Source organism: Danio rerio, chromosome 2 (genome assembly GCF_049306965.1).
Source record: "Danio rerio strain Tuebingen ecotype United States chromosome 2, GRCz12tu, whole genome shotgun sequence".
Classification (NCBI taxonomy): Eukaryota; Metazoa; Chordata; class Actinopteri; order Cypriniformes; family Danionidae; genus Danio; species Danio rerio.
This window is the reverse complement of record NC_133177.1, coordinates 33,007,401-33,021,948: the sequence shown is the minus strand read 5'-3', so window position 1 is coordinate 33,021,948 and position 14,548 is coordinate 33,007,401. Positions and strand designations below refer to the sequence as shown.

At 36.6% G+C, this 14,548-nt stretch overlaps 1 protein-coding gene and 1 long non-coding RNA gene across 2 annotated transcripts in view; one reads left to right on the top strand and one right to left on the bottom strand.

Annotated features, from left to right (window-relative positions):
- LOC141378339 (uncharacterized) overlaps positions 1 to 13,997 on the bottom strand; it is a 44,496-nt gene extending 30,499 nt beyond the window's left edge. Inside the window, exon 1 of the long non-coding RNA XR_012392592.1 lies at positions 13,877 to 13,997. This is a non-coding gene — a long non-coding RNA (uncharacterized lncRNA). The remainder of the gene's footprint in view (positions 1 to 13,876) is intronic.
- On the top strand, positions 7,181 to 12,065 carry shhb (sonic hedgehog signaling molecule b). Its single transcript, NM_131199.2, is given in 3 exon segments — positions 7,181 to 7,651; positions 9,166 to 9,427; positions 10,837 to 12,065. Coding segments are annotated over 3 exon segments (1,251 nt in total). The 5' UTR covers positions 7,181 to 7,342; the 3' UTR covers positions 11,517 to 12,065.
- Positions 13,998 to 14,548: the final 551 nt, after the last annotated feature.

The following is a 14,548-nucleotide window of genomic DNA, read 5'->3' as shown; positions in this document are numbered from 1 at the left end:
CATGCAATGCTTTTGAATGGTCTCACCTAACCCCACCCCTAACCCTACTCATCACTGTGACATCACTAGCTCCATTGAGTGCATTGTGTCTGACATTGCATCTTTGAGAGATGCAATCTCAGCTTGCATCATAATGGTTGCATCCAAATACTATTGCTTAAATGGCCTCCACAGTCACCAGATCTCAATCAAATAGAGCACCTTTGGTATGTGGTGGAACGGGAGATTTGCATCATGCATGTGCAGCGACAAATCTGCAGTGACTGTGTGATGCTATCATGTCAATATGGAAATGCCAAAATCTGAGGAATATTTCCAGAACCTTGTTTAATCTAGGCCATAAAGGATTAAGGCGGTTCTAAAGGCAAAAGGGGATCCAACCCGGTACTAGTAAGGTGTTCCTAATAAAGTGGCCAGAGAGTGCATGTTAAACCAATTAGAGAGGAGTATGTCAAGCAGGTTTATAAAACCGAGGTAACTTATATTGTAGAGTCAGTTACCAGGGAAACTTACTCTATGAACCTAACTTAGGAGCAGGTTTTCTTCAGTAAACTCAGAGTTTATTTAACTTTCTTCTCCTTTTAGGCCAAAACAATGTTAAAATAATTTACGGATGAAAGTGATGTTGGGGGGGAAGTGTGGTGTTTGGTTGGTTGTCCCCTTCTAGCGGCGCCCCTGTTTACCATGCCAAATGGTTTATACCTGTCACTATTAAGTATAAATACAATCTCATTAATATTACTATTATTTACATTTATTGCAATGAACTGTTGCTTTTACATGAATATATGTTGAGCTAGATCCATTTTATCAAGAGTCATTTGCACTTACTGTAAATAAGATCTATTGCTAAATATGCTTATTGCACTTAGTGTAAAAAGCCATTGCCTAATGTTTCTTACCCTGCTGGCAGATCATTTGCAAATAAATAAAAAAAGCACTTACGTTATTATTATTGTTATTATTTCATATATTTTTTTGGCCATGGGACACCATGAAAATGAATATCCTATTAGCTAAATAAAAGACTGGTCACCCATTGAAGCAAAGCAGGGCTGGGAGACCACATGGGAGTGTAAGTGGTGTTAGAAAGGCCAGCAGTGGATACTCACTCTGTGGTCCATGAGGATCCTAAATACCCAGTAAAGTGATGGGGAAATATACTGTCAGTGAGCACCATCTTTCGGATTAAACAACAAACCGAGTTCCTAAGTGTAATCCTTAAAAATCCCATGACACTTCTCATAAAAGAACCCTGGTGTCCTGGCCAAATTATCAATGCCCTTGGACATGATGAAAACACACTACTGACACAATTTACACACACTAAAGAAACAAATCTCACTCTCTAGTTATTCTTGCGCTCTTATGCAAATACCCAAATGATGGGACAAATCAAAAGTTAAGAGTGAGAAAAGTTCAGGACAATGCAGCAGCTCCAGGGCCTCTCTGTCCATATTTTATGTCACTAAGTCAGCGGAGCAATGCTGGTAGAAAGATGAGTAAATTAGAGGGCTATATTGGCATCAGAGCGTTCATTAGTGGTGAGACCCGCTTTGGCAGCGAGACAAGCGAGTCTGTGTGCCAGGTGAATAAATGAATTGATATTGTACTGTATCTGTGCTGATTCACCAACAGAACTTCACTGACTCCATTTCACCAACATACTGCCAGGAAATCACTCATTAGGAACCCATTAGTTCAGGCCTGTTCACACTAAGAACAGAAACTATAAAAACTATCTAAAAAGTACACAGCTGTGGACGTTTATTATAAGCGCTGTAGTTATGTTGTCTTCCCCTTATAATACTTCAGTTTTTTAAAGCAGGATGAATTCTCATTGGCTGTCAATGTTTTAATTGTTTTTTAGCTGGAATAACTTTTCTGAAAGCAAATTAAATTATATCGTTGCTTGTGTTTTTGACATTACAGCTATCATGTGGACTACTTAGAATTTATTTCAACCAAATATGATGATCCCAGTACAGAATCTTGTTAAGAATTAAGTATAGATATTACGATTCTGTATAATTTCTGCTCAATGATTCAGAACTAAAACGAATCATTTTAATTGTAAAATATATTTTTGCTACCAAAATATAAAAAAAAATTTATTTCTTTTATTTTTATTTTTAAATTGTCGTCATAGGTCTGTTGCACAAAGCCAGTTAGATTTTTTTTGAAAGATAGCATTTAGTTAGAGCAAACTGAGTTTTCAGGTTCAAGTCGAGTAATCTGGTATCGTCGCCATGCAAACCAAAATTAGACCAATCAGTTGTGAGTAGTGACATAAATCTGTTGCAATAAAGCCACTCACAGTCCACTAGCATCTTTTAAAGCATTGCCAAGTCAAATTGCTCTTTAGTTGATAATCATTGATTTAAAGTGTATGATTTATAATTATCGCGACTGCGATTTGATTTATGATTTAATTCAAGCTTCAAGCTAATTGTAATTTAATTCAAGCTTCAGCTCAATAATCTGTAAGCTGTGACAACAATTCTGTGACAGCTCTTAAAAATGACCTGTTTTTGTTTAGTGTCTGTGAGTTTGAAACCAAAATATTCCCATATTTCAAATGCTGTTTTTCTTTAATATTAATTCATCTATTAATGCTTATGAAGCAGCAGACGCCATAATCCCACTTGTCACTTTCCTGTTTTTTTTTCTTCTTTTTTTTTATTGTGGGCAGTTCGGTTGCACAATTTTGATTGGGCAGAATGAAAGTGTGTTTAGTTATAAAGCCCCGGTCAGATCACAAGATTTTGGCACTATTTCCTTGATGTAGGGTGTCGTGGGAAGTCGGAAATGGAAATAAACGTCGTGACACAAGATTCAATCGTCTCTTCTAGTGTAATGTGGCATAGTTCACGACATCTGATGCCATGTCTGCGATGCCTCACGACACCATTGCAGATAGTTTAGCATTTAACAGCACTTTACCTCAGATGTTATTTGTTATTTTTGTTTACATATATTCATATATATTTTTTATACTGCAGCCTCTTACGATTACCTTTACGATTTCGTTTCGATTAATCCCACAGCCCTAACGTTCAAACAGCAGATCTGCGTGAACGGGGTGCACAGATGTACAAATCTACATTTACAGAATTAGTGGAATTGTCTGCCCAACAAGTTTTAATTGGATGAACATGTTTCAGTATTATGCCTTACCCAGAATATAAAAATATATATAAATACATTTAGATCATTTACTTTAATCATTACTATTGGAACGTGAAAAGACTTTCAACCAACAAAAAATATTTCTTAAGGCAATAACCAACTGCACCTTTAATTAGTCTTTTAAGCTTACTCAAACTTAATCTGCAATCCGGAGTTTGTTCAGCTGGCTTTGTGCACCAGATCTCATACGTCTTAAGCATTACAAATGATTATTTTTTAATCTACAACTAATTTTTTAAAACGTATTTTGTATTTATACAAAATAATTCACATTAGAATATACAGTATAAAATACAGACACTCGTTTCAAGATTTGAGAAACTTTTTTGAGATTAACTCTGAGTGAGAGTAAAAAGTTTTCTAAGTGGTTAAACAGCTGAAATGTGCATGTAAAACTTAATATTTAATATTGGCAAATACAACACACAAGTACTGTTGTCAATAATCAATTTGATTCCAATATATTGTGCATCCCTAGTGCCTAATACCCACAATGGTCAGCCACTGTTAAACCTTGAATCCAAGAGAATGGTACTGAATGTTTTACATCATAAAATCCAAAAAGAAAGCAATAGATACTTAGTTAGAACATAAAACATGTTAGTCTTTAAGCCATGAATCTCAAAAAATGAGGGTTAAAATCTCAGTGCTTTAGTAAAATGGCATTGCTTTGCTGCAGATCTTTGAATGCTTCAAAACGTCCATGTGTAACTCCGTAACCATTGTCAGAAACCACCACAAGTCTCACCACCAGATATTGGAAGGCCATAACATTTACAAGGGTACGTCAAAACATAAAAAGGAGGCCTCCCATTAGTAAAGCCAGGTATTTCCTGTGGATGCGAATGGCCTTTTGGCTTTGTGACTGAATAAACCATACCTATCTGAAACAGCTTAACTGGTCCAGTGACCCATCTGTCCACAGGTATTTTAAAGGGCTAAAAAGAAAGGTTGAAGTATGCCTTTCAGACCTGACCAGACGGACTGAGCACTGAGCATTCACATAAACCAAAAAAAACAACAGACTCACAGCTAAAGTTTTCCTTTGTATTCCTCCATTTTCAAAGAGGTTAACGGCAGAAATCCCACAAAACTGTTTTAATGATTTGCAATTAGTTCAATATTTATTCAGTTTACTGACACAAGAGGGAACTAACCGGCAAAACAGAATCACTAAATATTCAAATTCTTTGAACTGGATATTGTGTCTCAAAACGGTTAATCTTTTCAAAACTTTATTCAACTTAACTCTAACTTCGAGAAGCGTAACCTTTGTGTCATTTCATTACAGCATGCCTCACTCAGAGCTGACAGGATTGACAGCACTGGTCGCCAGGACAGACAAATGGTGCAAGGACGTTCTGTTCCGCCATCATCTCATCTAAATCAACTGCAAGAACGAATCCATCTCACAAATTAGGCTTTTGTTGAGTTAAGGTCACCTCATACTTTTAAGAGTTACTGCGGGGTGATATATCTGGTGAGAGGAGGGCAATGAAAAGTAAACAAAAACGGATGGCCAAAATGCATAAACTTTTTCCATGACAGCAGTGTTTGAAGGACTGAAAGTTCAAGTTCTGAAAATGACAGCATCATCCTCAGTCTACCAAGTCACCAGTTGCAAAACTGCTATCAAAGTTTAACAAATCCTCATTTGTGACCAGACATTAGGGTATATTTTTGAAAATTGAAATGTACTGTATACATCACCTGAAAGTTACCTATCCATTGATATAAGGTTTAAATAGATATGACAATTAAAACAATGTCTTCATGGATGATGATCTTTACTTAATATTCTAATTCATTTTTGCCTAAATGATAATCTATCATTTGACTTATACAATGTATTTTTAGCTATTCCCACAAATGTACCCATGTAACATAGAACCAGTTTTGTGGTCCATGGTCACATTTTGCATTTAAAATGTATATGATATTATGCAGATAATCAGCATACAATTTGTTTCAGCAAATAAAAATAAAATGCTGTATAAATATGTGCTCATAAAACTTGATGAATAAACAGTCTGGCCAATTAATTCTAAGAGTAAGACAGGTTTAGCATTGAAAGCACAACAGTCAACTGTGGGTCAAACCACAGAATGGCAAGAGGGTGCGTTTTTGCTCACTCATATGCCAGTTTTCAGAAGCCCTTGAAAAGCCAAACCAGGTAGGTGTTACAAATTCAGAGATGCTTCCATTCATGCATCTAGGCTACTAAAAAAAACACCCCCACTACTTATCTGTGGGTCAAAAAAATTGATAATCAGATAAGATGCTGATATATTTAAATTAAGAAGCACAAACAGTGGATATTAAATGGCGATAAACACACAAACATGTTTTCAGAAGTCCAACATGCTTTATGATCACCTTAATAATGCAAACATTTATTAAACAAAAAGATTTTCTGATTCCTCCAAGACATTGTTTGTCAATCCATAAAACAAATATCATCATGCAGAGTCTAAACACCACTGAACAAGAATGACTCTAGAAAAACAAAAAAGATGTATTTAAAGAAAATGTTCTCAAATGGGGGTCTGGGGCCCACTAGAGGGCCTCAGCAAACTTCCAAGTGGTCCCCAAGACAATTCCCTCCCACCCCCACCCACAAAAAGGAGAGGAAAAAAATCAACGCAATACAATCAAATATTAATTTTAAAATATTTTATATGAAAAGACAAATTAAGTCGGCACAGTGGCTCAGTGGTTGGCACTGTTGCCTCACAGCAAGGTCGCTCCTTCGCGCCCCGGCTGGGTCAGTTGGCATTTCTGTGTGGAGTTTGCTTATGTTCGTGTGGGTTTCCTCTGTATGAGTGAATGAGTAAATGTGAGAGTGTATGGGTGTTTCCCAGTACTGGGTTGCAGCTGGAAGGGCACGCACAGCGCAAACAAATGCTGGATAAGTTGGCGGTTCATTCCGTTGTGGCAATCTCTGATAAATAAGGAAATAGACCGAAGGAAAATGAATGAATGAAAGAATGTATGAAAGAATGAATGAAAAGAAAAAATTTATATAATCTGAAAATACCACAGCCATTTATACCATTGATTTATTAAAATGTTTGTAATTGTGCAAAGCTCAACAAAAGTATTTGATAGAAACTGTCTATTTATAGAATTTATAAATAAATAAATAAATAAATAAATAAATAAAATAAAGTCATTTATAGTGTCATTAAATACTGAAGTGTAGGTATTGATACCTTATGAAAAAAAGTATAAATTACAGCATACATTTGGGTCATGTGCTTCAAAACTTCAAGGAGAGAAAGAAAGAGAGAGAGAGAGAGAGAGAGAGAGAGAGAGAGAGAGAAAGAGAGAGAGAGAGAGAGAGAGAGAGAGAGAGAGAGAGAGATTTGATTAGAATTTTACAAAATCACGTTATTGAACAGTTTTCCACGTCACAACATATTAACAGAAGGGAAATTAAAAAGAGCAATACCAAAAAAAGGGGTAAACAATAAGTTATTACGTTACGTTAATAAGATTTGTTTTTAAACCTGACGAATTATTGTTGCCCCAAATGCGCATTAACCTCAATACCTATATATTACAAATCGACATGCAGTCTGATTTATAATTGTTTGGAACATAAAACTAAACCAATTGAAATGAAATAATGTAATTCTGAAATGGTTCTGTCAAAGACACATTTTCTTTAAAACTTTATAATTACTTCTTTTTTCTGCTCGCTTCTAATTACTACACTTTATTTGCATAGTTTTATTCATATTGACCCAAAGAACTAGAGTTTAGCACAGCAAAGCGAGAACAGGTTCGTGTCATTTCTGCAGAAATGAGGGGGTTATAGAGACAGTCTTTGCTGGGTTGGCATCATAGTTGGACGGCTCTCCGTCGAGTCAATAGACTCCCTCCCCCTGCCATAGATTTGCTCTGTAATTCATATGGGTAGACTGCCTCTACTCATAAGCGTCTGACCCTACCTCCCGTCAAACTAAGTCGCTCTTTCGTCTCCCACTTAGCTGTGACAGCCAACCTCCAATGTGCTCATTCAGTGGCTATCGAGAGCGGTCGTTATTGCACCTGCTTCGGTAGTGGTCGTTGGGCAGCATCCATCCGGTTCGCGCGAGAAGACCCTGAGAGTGACTAAACTTTAAAGACCAGAAGAGATAATTCAAACGTCATGGACGTAAGGCTGCATCTGAAGCAATTTGCTTTACTGTGTTTTATCAGCTTGCTTCTGACGCCTTGTGGATTAGCCTGTGGTCCTGGTAGAGGTTATGGAAAACGAAGACACCCAAAGAAATTAACCCCGTTGGCTTACAAGCAATTCATCCCCAACGTTGCCGAGAAAACGCTTGGAGCCAGCGGCAAATACGAAGGCAAAATCACAAGGAATTCAGAGAGATTTAAAGAGCTGATTCCGAATTATAATCCCGATATCATCTTTAAGGACGAGGAAAACACAAACGCTGACAGGCTGATGACCAAGGTATGGACCAGGCGTGCGCAATTGCCCAAACGCACACACTTAGAATAGTGGATCTCCTTTTAGCTTTTAGCTCTGGGCTATATGAATGGCTATTGAGATTATTCAAATACTGATTGAGCATTACAGGAGCTGTAGATTAATATGCTGTGTTCTTTAACTTTGCAGTGCAAAGCATACATGTTTTATTACATAACTAGCAAATAAATAGTTCTTGGTGTAACTACAATAGGTTCTCATATTGCACCAGGATGTAGGAACCATTTTTGGTTGTAACAGAAGCTTTATTACATATTTATAGCTTTCCGTGCACTTTGGAGAAACTGACAGCGCTAACTGTTTAACTGTTGACAGCCCGGCAGTGGTATAATGGTTTTACCAAACTGCTGGACGTATATTTTCAGATTAAACATCTACATGCCACGTATGAACTAGTAAACTACATTGTGGCATTCTGTTAAATATTCATTTTAAGAATATTAATAATAATCGTCATTCACTGCCCCTTAAGCAAAATTGGCAGCATTAAATAATTCAGTAATAGTGGTTAAAAACATGTGATAAGCAGAAGATTTTCTTCTTTCCAAAAAGACCACTGACAGTTAATAACATAATTAGCAACCCGTCTCCTCAAATCGTAAGGATTGCGTAATATATATATATATATATATATATATATATATATATATATATATATATATATATATATATATATATATATATATATATATATATATATATATATATATATATATATATTCTGGTTTGCCATATCAATTAATACGCTTCCTCAAGATCAGCATTTAACAGGTCTTAAGACCCTCTGTTATTGGCTACCTAATAGAAAATGTGGGTCAGAAATGATCTTTGCCACTTATGTTGCGCGTCCATGGGATATTACCGGCTCCCGCGGTGAGCGCTGCTGCGTTCTCTGAAGCATTTACAAATCAGTGCAATATGAGTCACACAGCATCAAATTAAGCCTGTACAATAAAATGATAGCACGTGCCCACAGAAGAAACTGATATTTAATCAAAGCAGCATCGGCGGTTAAGCGAGTCATTGGTGGCAACGTCTCTGTAATTGATTGCTGCTGCTCAGGCTGAGAGAAAGAACTTAAATTTTCAGCTCTATTTACTCCTCTCAGTTATCGATCGGTCGGTCTGGAGTCTGCGCTCTTGACCTATGGCAACAAACGATTTCCCCACTGCACAAATCTTTTACGCACAAACTCAGACCGACAATATGCTCACTGATCTATAGATCTTGAGGTACTGTGACTATACTGGGAATTGTTACAATGCGATAAGGAGGACTATATATAGATTTAAAATCTGTAAAATTATGACATGACTTACATTTGGTATTTTGTTTTATGGGTTCGTTCTTCATCATAATTGCGTTTAAAATAATTGTCAACTTTTTAAGACGTCTGAAAATTCTGTAAATACTCTGACACTATGAAAAGAAAAGTTTGTAATCTAGCTATTGACAACTTGTTTCTCTTTCTCATTCAGCGCTGTAAGGACAAGTTAAATTCGTTGGCCATATCCGTCATGAACCACTGGCCCGGCGTGAAACTGCGCGTCACTGAAGGCTGGGATGAGGATGGTCACCATTTAGAAGAATCTTTGCACTATGAGGGACGGGCAGTGGACATCACTACCTCAGACAGGGATAAAAGCAAGTATGGGATGCTATCCAGGCTTGCAGTGGAGGCAGGATTCGACTGGGTCTATTATGAATCTAAAGCCCACATACACTGCTCTGTCAAAGCAGGTGAGCAAAAGCTAATATGCATTCAGAGATACACATTTATAGCTGCTTCTATTTCTGTGTTAATCTGAGAAACATTCATAGGTAGTAAGAGAGATTGCGACAAGATATGCATAATTGAGGCATCATTTGGGGTTCTCCAAATCACCACACTGGAGAACCTTTTAGCTTAGCACACTTTGTCATCTCAGTCATTAAAACACTTCATAAAGCGGCTCAAAACCTTTGACAACTGTCTTGTGGAAAAATCCACATATTTTTTGCAATGTAGCAGAGTTCTAAATAAATAAATGAATAAATAAATAAATAAATAGGTGGTTCATTCTGTGGCAACCCCAGATTAATACAAAGAGGCTAAAACAAAAAGAAAATTAATGAAAGAAAGAACAAACAAACAAACAGACAAACAACAAACAAACAATCAAACAAACAGACCTGAAGCAAAATTTTTTTAAACTTATTTAAGGTTTTAACTGAAGGCAGCTGATATGAAGACCATTAACATGCGGCACTCTTTGTTCAGTTTTGACTATAAAAAGTTCGAATATTAACCAGAATGGAAAAAACTTGGTAAAAGTGTTGGCTCTTGGACCTTACACACAAAAAATAAATCAATTAAATATAAAATTGACATAATTGGTATAGGGTAATTGTCCAAAGGAATAGCAAACTTTCATCTAGTGGAAACTTCTGATACTGCACCCAACGAACGCTTTTTTTGAGATATTAGCCTCAAGTTTGGATTTATTTACAACTTGGAGTTAAGGCTTCTTTTTATTTATTTAGCAGTTTAGTGTACTGACTTTTATAAATATTTTATATGATTTATTTGAAAATGTCTTTAAATAAGAGAACCCAACCTGTGCTCCAAGCACTTTATATTTACGAGACATATTAGAAATTTCATTTAAGTCTATGCTCAAAAAGCAATTAAAATGATTCAAATTGCTGCATAAAATGTAATTTAGTCTACAATATAGCCCCCAAATACAGATTATTAATTAATAAAATGCCTAGCCTACATTAATTTTACCGAATAACAACAACTCGCAATCAGCATCAGATGGTTAAATGCGGTTTATGTTAATTGCACCAAGTGCGCTATAGACGACTTGTCACATTAGGATTCTGCACCTGTGTAAACAGTTTTACCAAACCAAAGGGATCAGGGAAAAGCACAGTCTGTAGGCTTGATTTAAATGACAATGTCTGATGACTTTGTGTAAATTCAGCAGCCAAAGTGACCAGACAAGCGTTTCAACACTTGCTTCTTGACAGTCATCACACGAGTTTGGATCAATTCCAAATCACCACCATTATGTCAAAACTTTGCCAAAGCATCGATTTTAGCAAAGTGCTTTATGAATATCTGCCAAAGATATCTATTTATTTGTGTTTGTATATCTTCTCAGAAAATTCAGTGGCTGCTAAATCAGGAGGATGTTTTCCTGGGTCTGGGACGGTGACACTTGGTGATGGGACGAGGAAACCCATCAAAGATCTTAAAGTGGGCGACCGGGTTTTGGCTGCAGACGAGAAGGGAAATGTCTTAATAAGCGACTTTATTATGTTTATAGACCACGATCCGACAACGAGAAGGCAATTCATCGTCATCGAGACGTCAGAACCTTTCACCAAGCTCACCCTCACTGCCGCGCACCTAGTTTTCGTTGGAAACTCTTCAGCAGCTTCGGGTATAACAGCAACATTTGCCAGCAACGTGAAGCCTGGAGATACAGTTTTAGTGTGGGAAGACACATGCGAGAGCCTCAAGAGCGTTACAGTGAAAAGGATTTACACTGAGGAGCACGAGGGCTCTTTTGCGCCAGTCACCGCGCACGGAACCATAATAGTGGATCAGGTGTTGGCATCGTGCTACGCGGTCATTGAGAACCACAAATGGGCACATTGGGCTTTTGCGCCGGTCAGGTTGTGTCACAAGCTGATGACGTGGCTTTTTCCGGCTCGTGAATCAAACGTCAATTTTCAGGAGGATGGTATCCACTGGTACTCAAATATGCTGTTTCACATCGGCTCTTGGCTGCTGGACAGAGACTCTTTCCATCCACTCGGGATTTTACACTTAAGTTGAGACTGCTGCTGTACATTATCACTATGTGGGACTCAAATGTATCTTTATTTTCTGTAAGAAAAGCCTTAAAGTGTTCATTGAATAATTTATTTCTATTGGATCACCTGTCTCTGGAAACGTACCCACCAATTCAAGCATGATGTGACCGTTTTTGTGTGCGCATTTTGTGAAACATACAAGAGATTATATGAGATATGAGAAAGCGCAGGGCTGTGCAGTGTGCAGCGCTCTATTTTATCGGATAACCATAAAGGATGGCGCTCAAAAGTTATATTTTTGTACTCAGATTTGTATATTAGATTTTTGATGGCTCTAAAAGCATTTCCAGTATCACATTTCGTTATTTGAAATAGTGCAAAGTAAGCGTATTAAATTTATGTAAACACTTGGGGATGTATCAATGAACTGTTCAGGGTCATTATGTTTAGATAGCCTATGTCAAGTGGCATTGTTTTGACAAACGGGTGTGTATTCATTACACTAACAGTTTTTTTGTTTAAATGTACATTTCTTGACAGATTACTCAAAATAAATCCATAGTACGCAGTGTGAAAATTTTTTGATGACTTAAGTGAGTCGACCTTAAAATAAATTATGTGTAATTGTTGTAAAGAATTGACGAAAACTTGTTATGAAGTTATTTAACAAAATACTTAATCTTTATCTGGTACTGTTATTGGGTTTGTTTTAGCCTAATGCCTATATTGTTATGAAGAACTCTACTTTTGTTCGTTACTTAGTGCACTCTGAACTTAATCCTAAATTAATCTCTTGATAAAGTTGTTTACTCGTGGATAAAATAAAAATACCCAATCTTATCAATTTACCAATAATTTACTCCATCGCAAAAAGAACTATGTATGCAGCGATTGAAGTTATTTTTAGGCCTATTATCATTGATGGTTCAACAAAAAAAAAACTTTTAACATCGACGAAATCTCTTCATTACAGAAAACAAAACGTCTCCTAAAACGTTCTCAAATGTTAGCCTACGCTCTTTACTGTGAAAAGTCCTTTTTGGTTATTCAGGACCCTTAAATTTTTGAGAGTGAATCTGGATTTGACACGTTTTTGTCTCACGCGGAACCTGTCTTTAAGTTTCCCAAAAGGGAATTTACAGCAAAATATAACTGAACTGCACAAGGCTACAGTAAAGTCCTATGGCTACTTCAAAATCGTGATTCATTTCACCCATTTAAATTACAATAATAAAGTTAGACCCGACAAAACTTTAGTAAGCTATTAGGCTAATTGTCCAGTATTAACAGTCGCCCCTCTGGCGAAGCGCTATATTGTCAGACGATAAAAGAAATTTAGCATCACTAAAAATATGCAGTGGGCACATTATAATGCTTTATAAATCTCCACAGAAAGAGTAGCCTACCTCAGCTGATGGTGTGTATGTAGTACGACATCTACTGGGTCTACTGGGTTACGGCACCGTAACACTACATAAAAGATAACACAAGTACATCTAAATAACAAGAGAAACGGAGGTTTATCATTTTATGTTAAATATGTTTTGCATCTTCAGCTTTTCAATATCTGAATTTCCCATTCCCTCAACTTGAAGTGTGCTATAACATAATTATTAGACAATTATTTGTCAAATTGCATATTGAATGCAAAAAAAAAAAAAACTAACTTCATATAAAAAGCTACTTTCTAATAAACGGAAGATAAAGAAAAAATCGAAACGCCTCTGCTTTAAAGCAGTTAATTGAAATATTCTTCCTAGTGTAACCTTTGACATGATTGTTAATGCATTCCCATGGCAGTTGGCATAACAGATGTTAGTTGAGCAGCGAATATACATCTCACCAAAAAAAATCAATACATTTGTATGGTCCCCTGGGTAGTCAAATCATGCTTTACAAGCTCGCCATGTCCAAGACATCTTCTTAAAAGACACTGAAGAAACATAAAGGATATGTTGAATTCAGAAAACCGCCAAAGGCTTCACTGTACTGACAAGAAGTAGCATGGAGATGATTCAAAGACTATTTAACTCTTCATACAAGAGCTTATGTACTATAGCTTCATCCACGTAAAGCTCTAAAATAATTGAAAGCAACGAAGCTTAACTTTGGCACAAGTTCAAGCAGAGACTATAGCTCAATAACACTGCCCACCTGAGTCAGTTAATCCATCAGACTTCAATCAGACACAAAACCTGTGATGAATGATGCAGACAGACTGACAGTTACACCAGTATGCTGATCTTTTTCCCCTCAGTATTTTAGTCAAACACAACATCGGTGGTGATGGTGGTGGTGTCAGGGAGGGAGACTCAAATTGCTTAATGAGAAAAGTAAGTAACATTTACAGAGTGTTGCGACAAGGATTGAAATTCCACTCACGCTGTGCTTTTGAGGAGGGAGCGGTGTTGACTCTGCGAGGTTGAGACTTGCTGGAAGACACAAAAGGAGCTGAGTGGAGACAGAGGGATGACCTTGGGCCCGGCACAGGTACAAAAGCACTGCTAAAGGAACATTCCAAGGGACCAGGAAAACAAACTAGCCCCTAATCCTCTCTCAATCCCACAGTCTGCCGGATTAGAGCAGGGCCACTCTTTGCAAATGTTGACATTCCCTAACACAAGACGTTCTGAGTCTTGGAAAATATTTCAGAATGAAACGTCTGTTGCGAGCGAAAGACGCCGCACAATAGCTGATGCAGTCTTGTTGTAGCTAAGAAGCAGTGAACCACATATTCTTTCAGTGGCTTGTGTTATTTGAGATGGAAGGTATTTGGTTTTCATCTTTTCTGTTTGTGTGTGTGTGGTTGAAATTAAATCAACATATCCATTTATACATAACAGTTTGTGTTAAAAATGGTGAATTCTTATATTATGCAAACAATGGGATTAAGTATATTTTTTTTTTAAATAAATATTTAAAATATAACTGTTTATGACCATAAACATTTAGTTTTAAACAAATTTTCACATTAAATTTAAAGCATATTTATTTTAGAATTAATAATATTAGAATATTTAAATTAATACTTACAAATTCTAAAACATTTTGCTA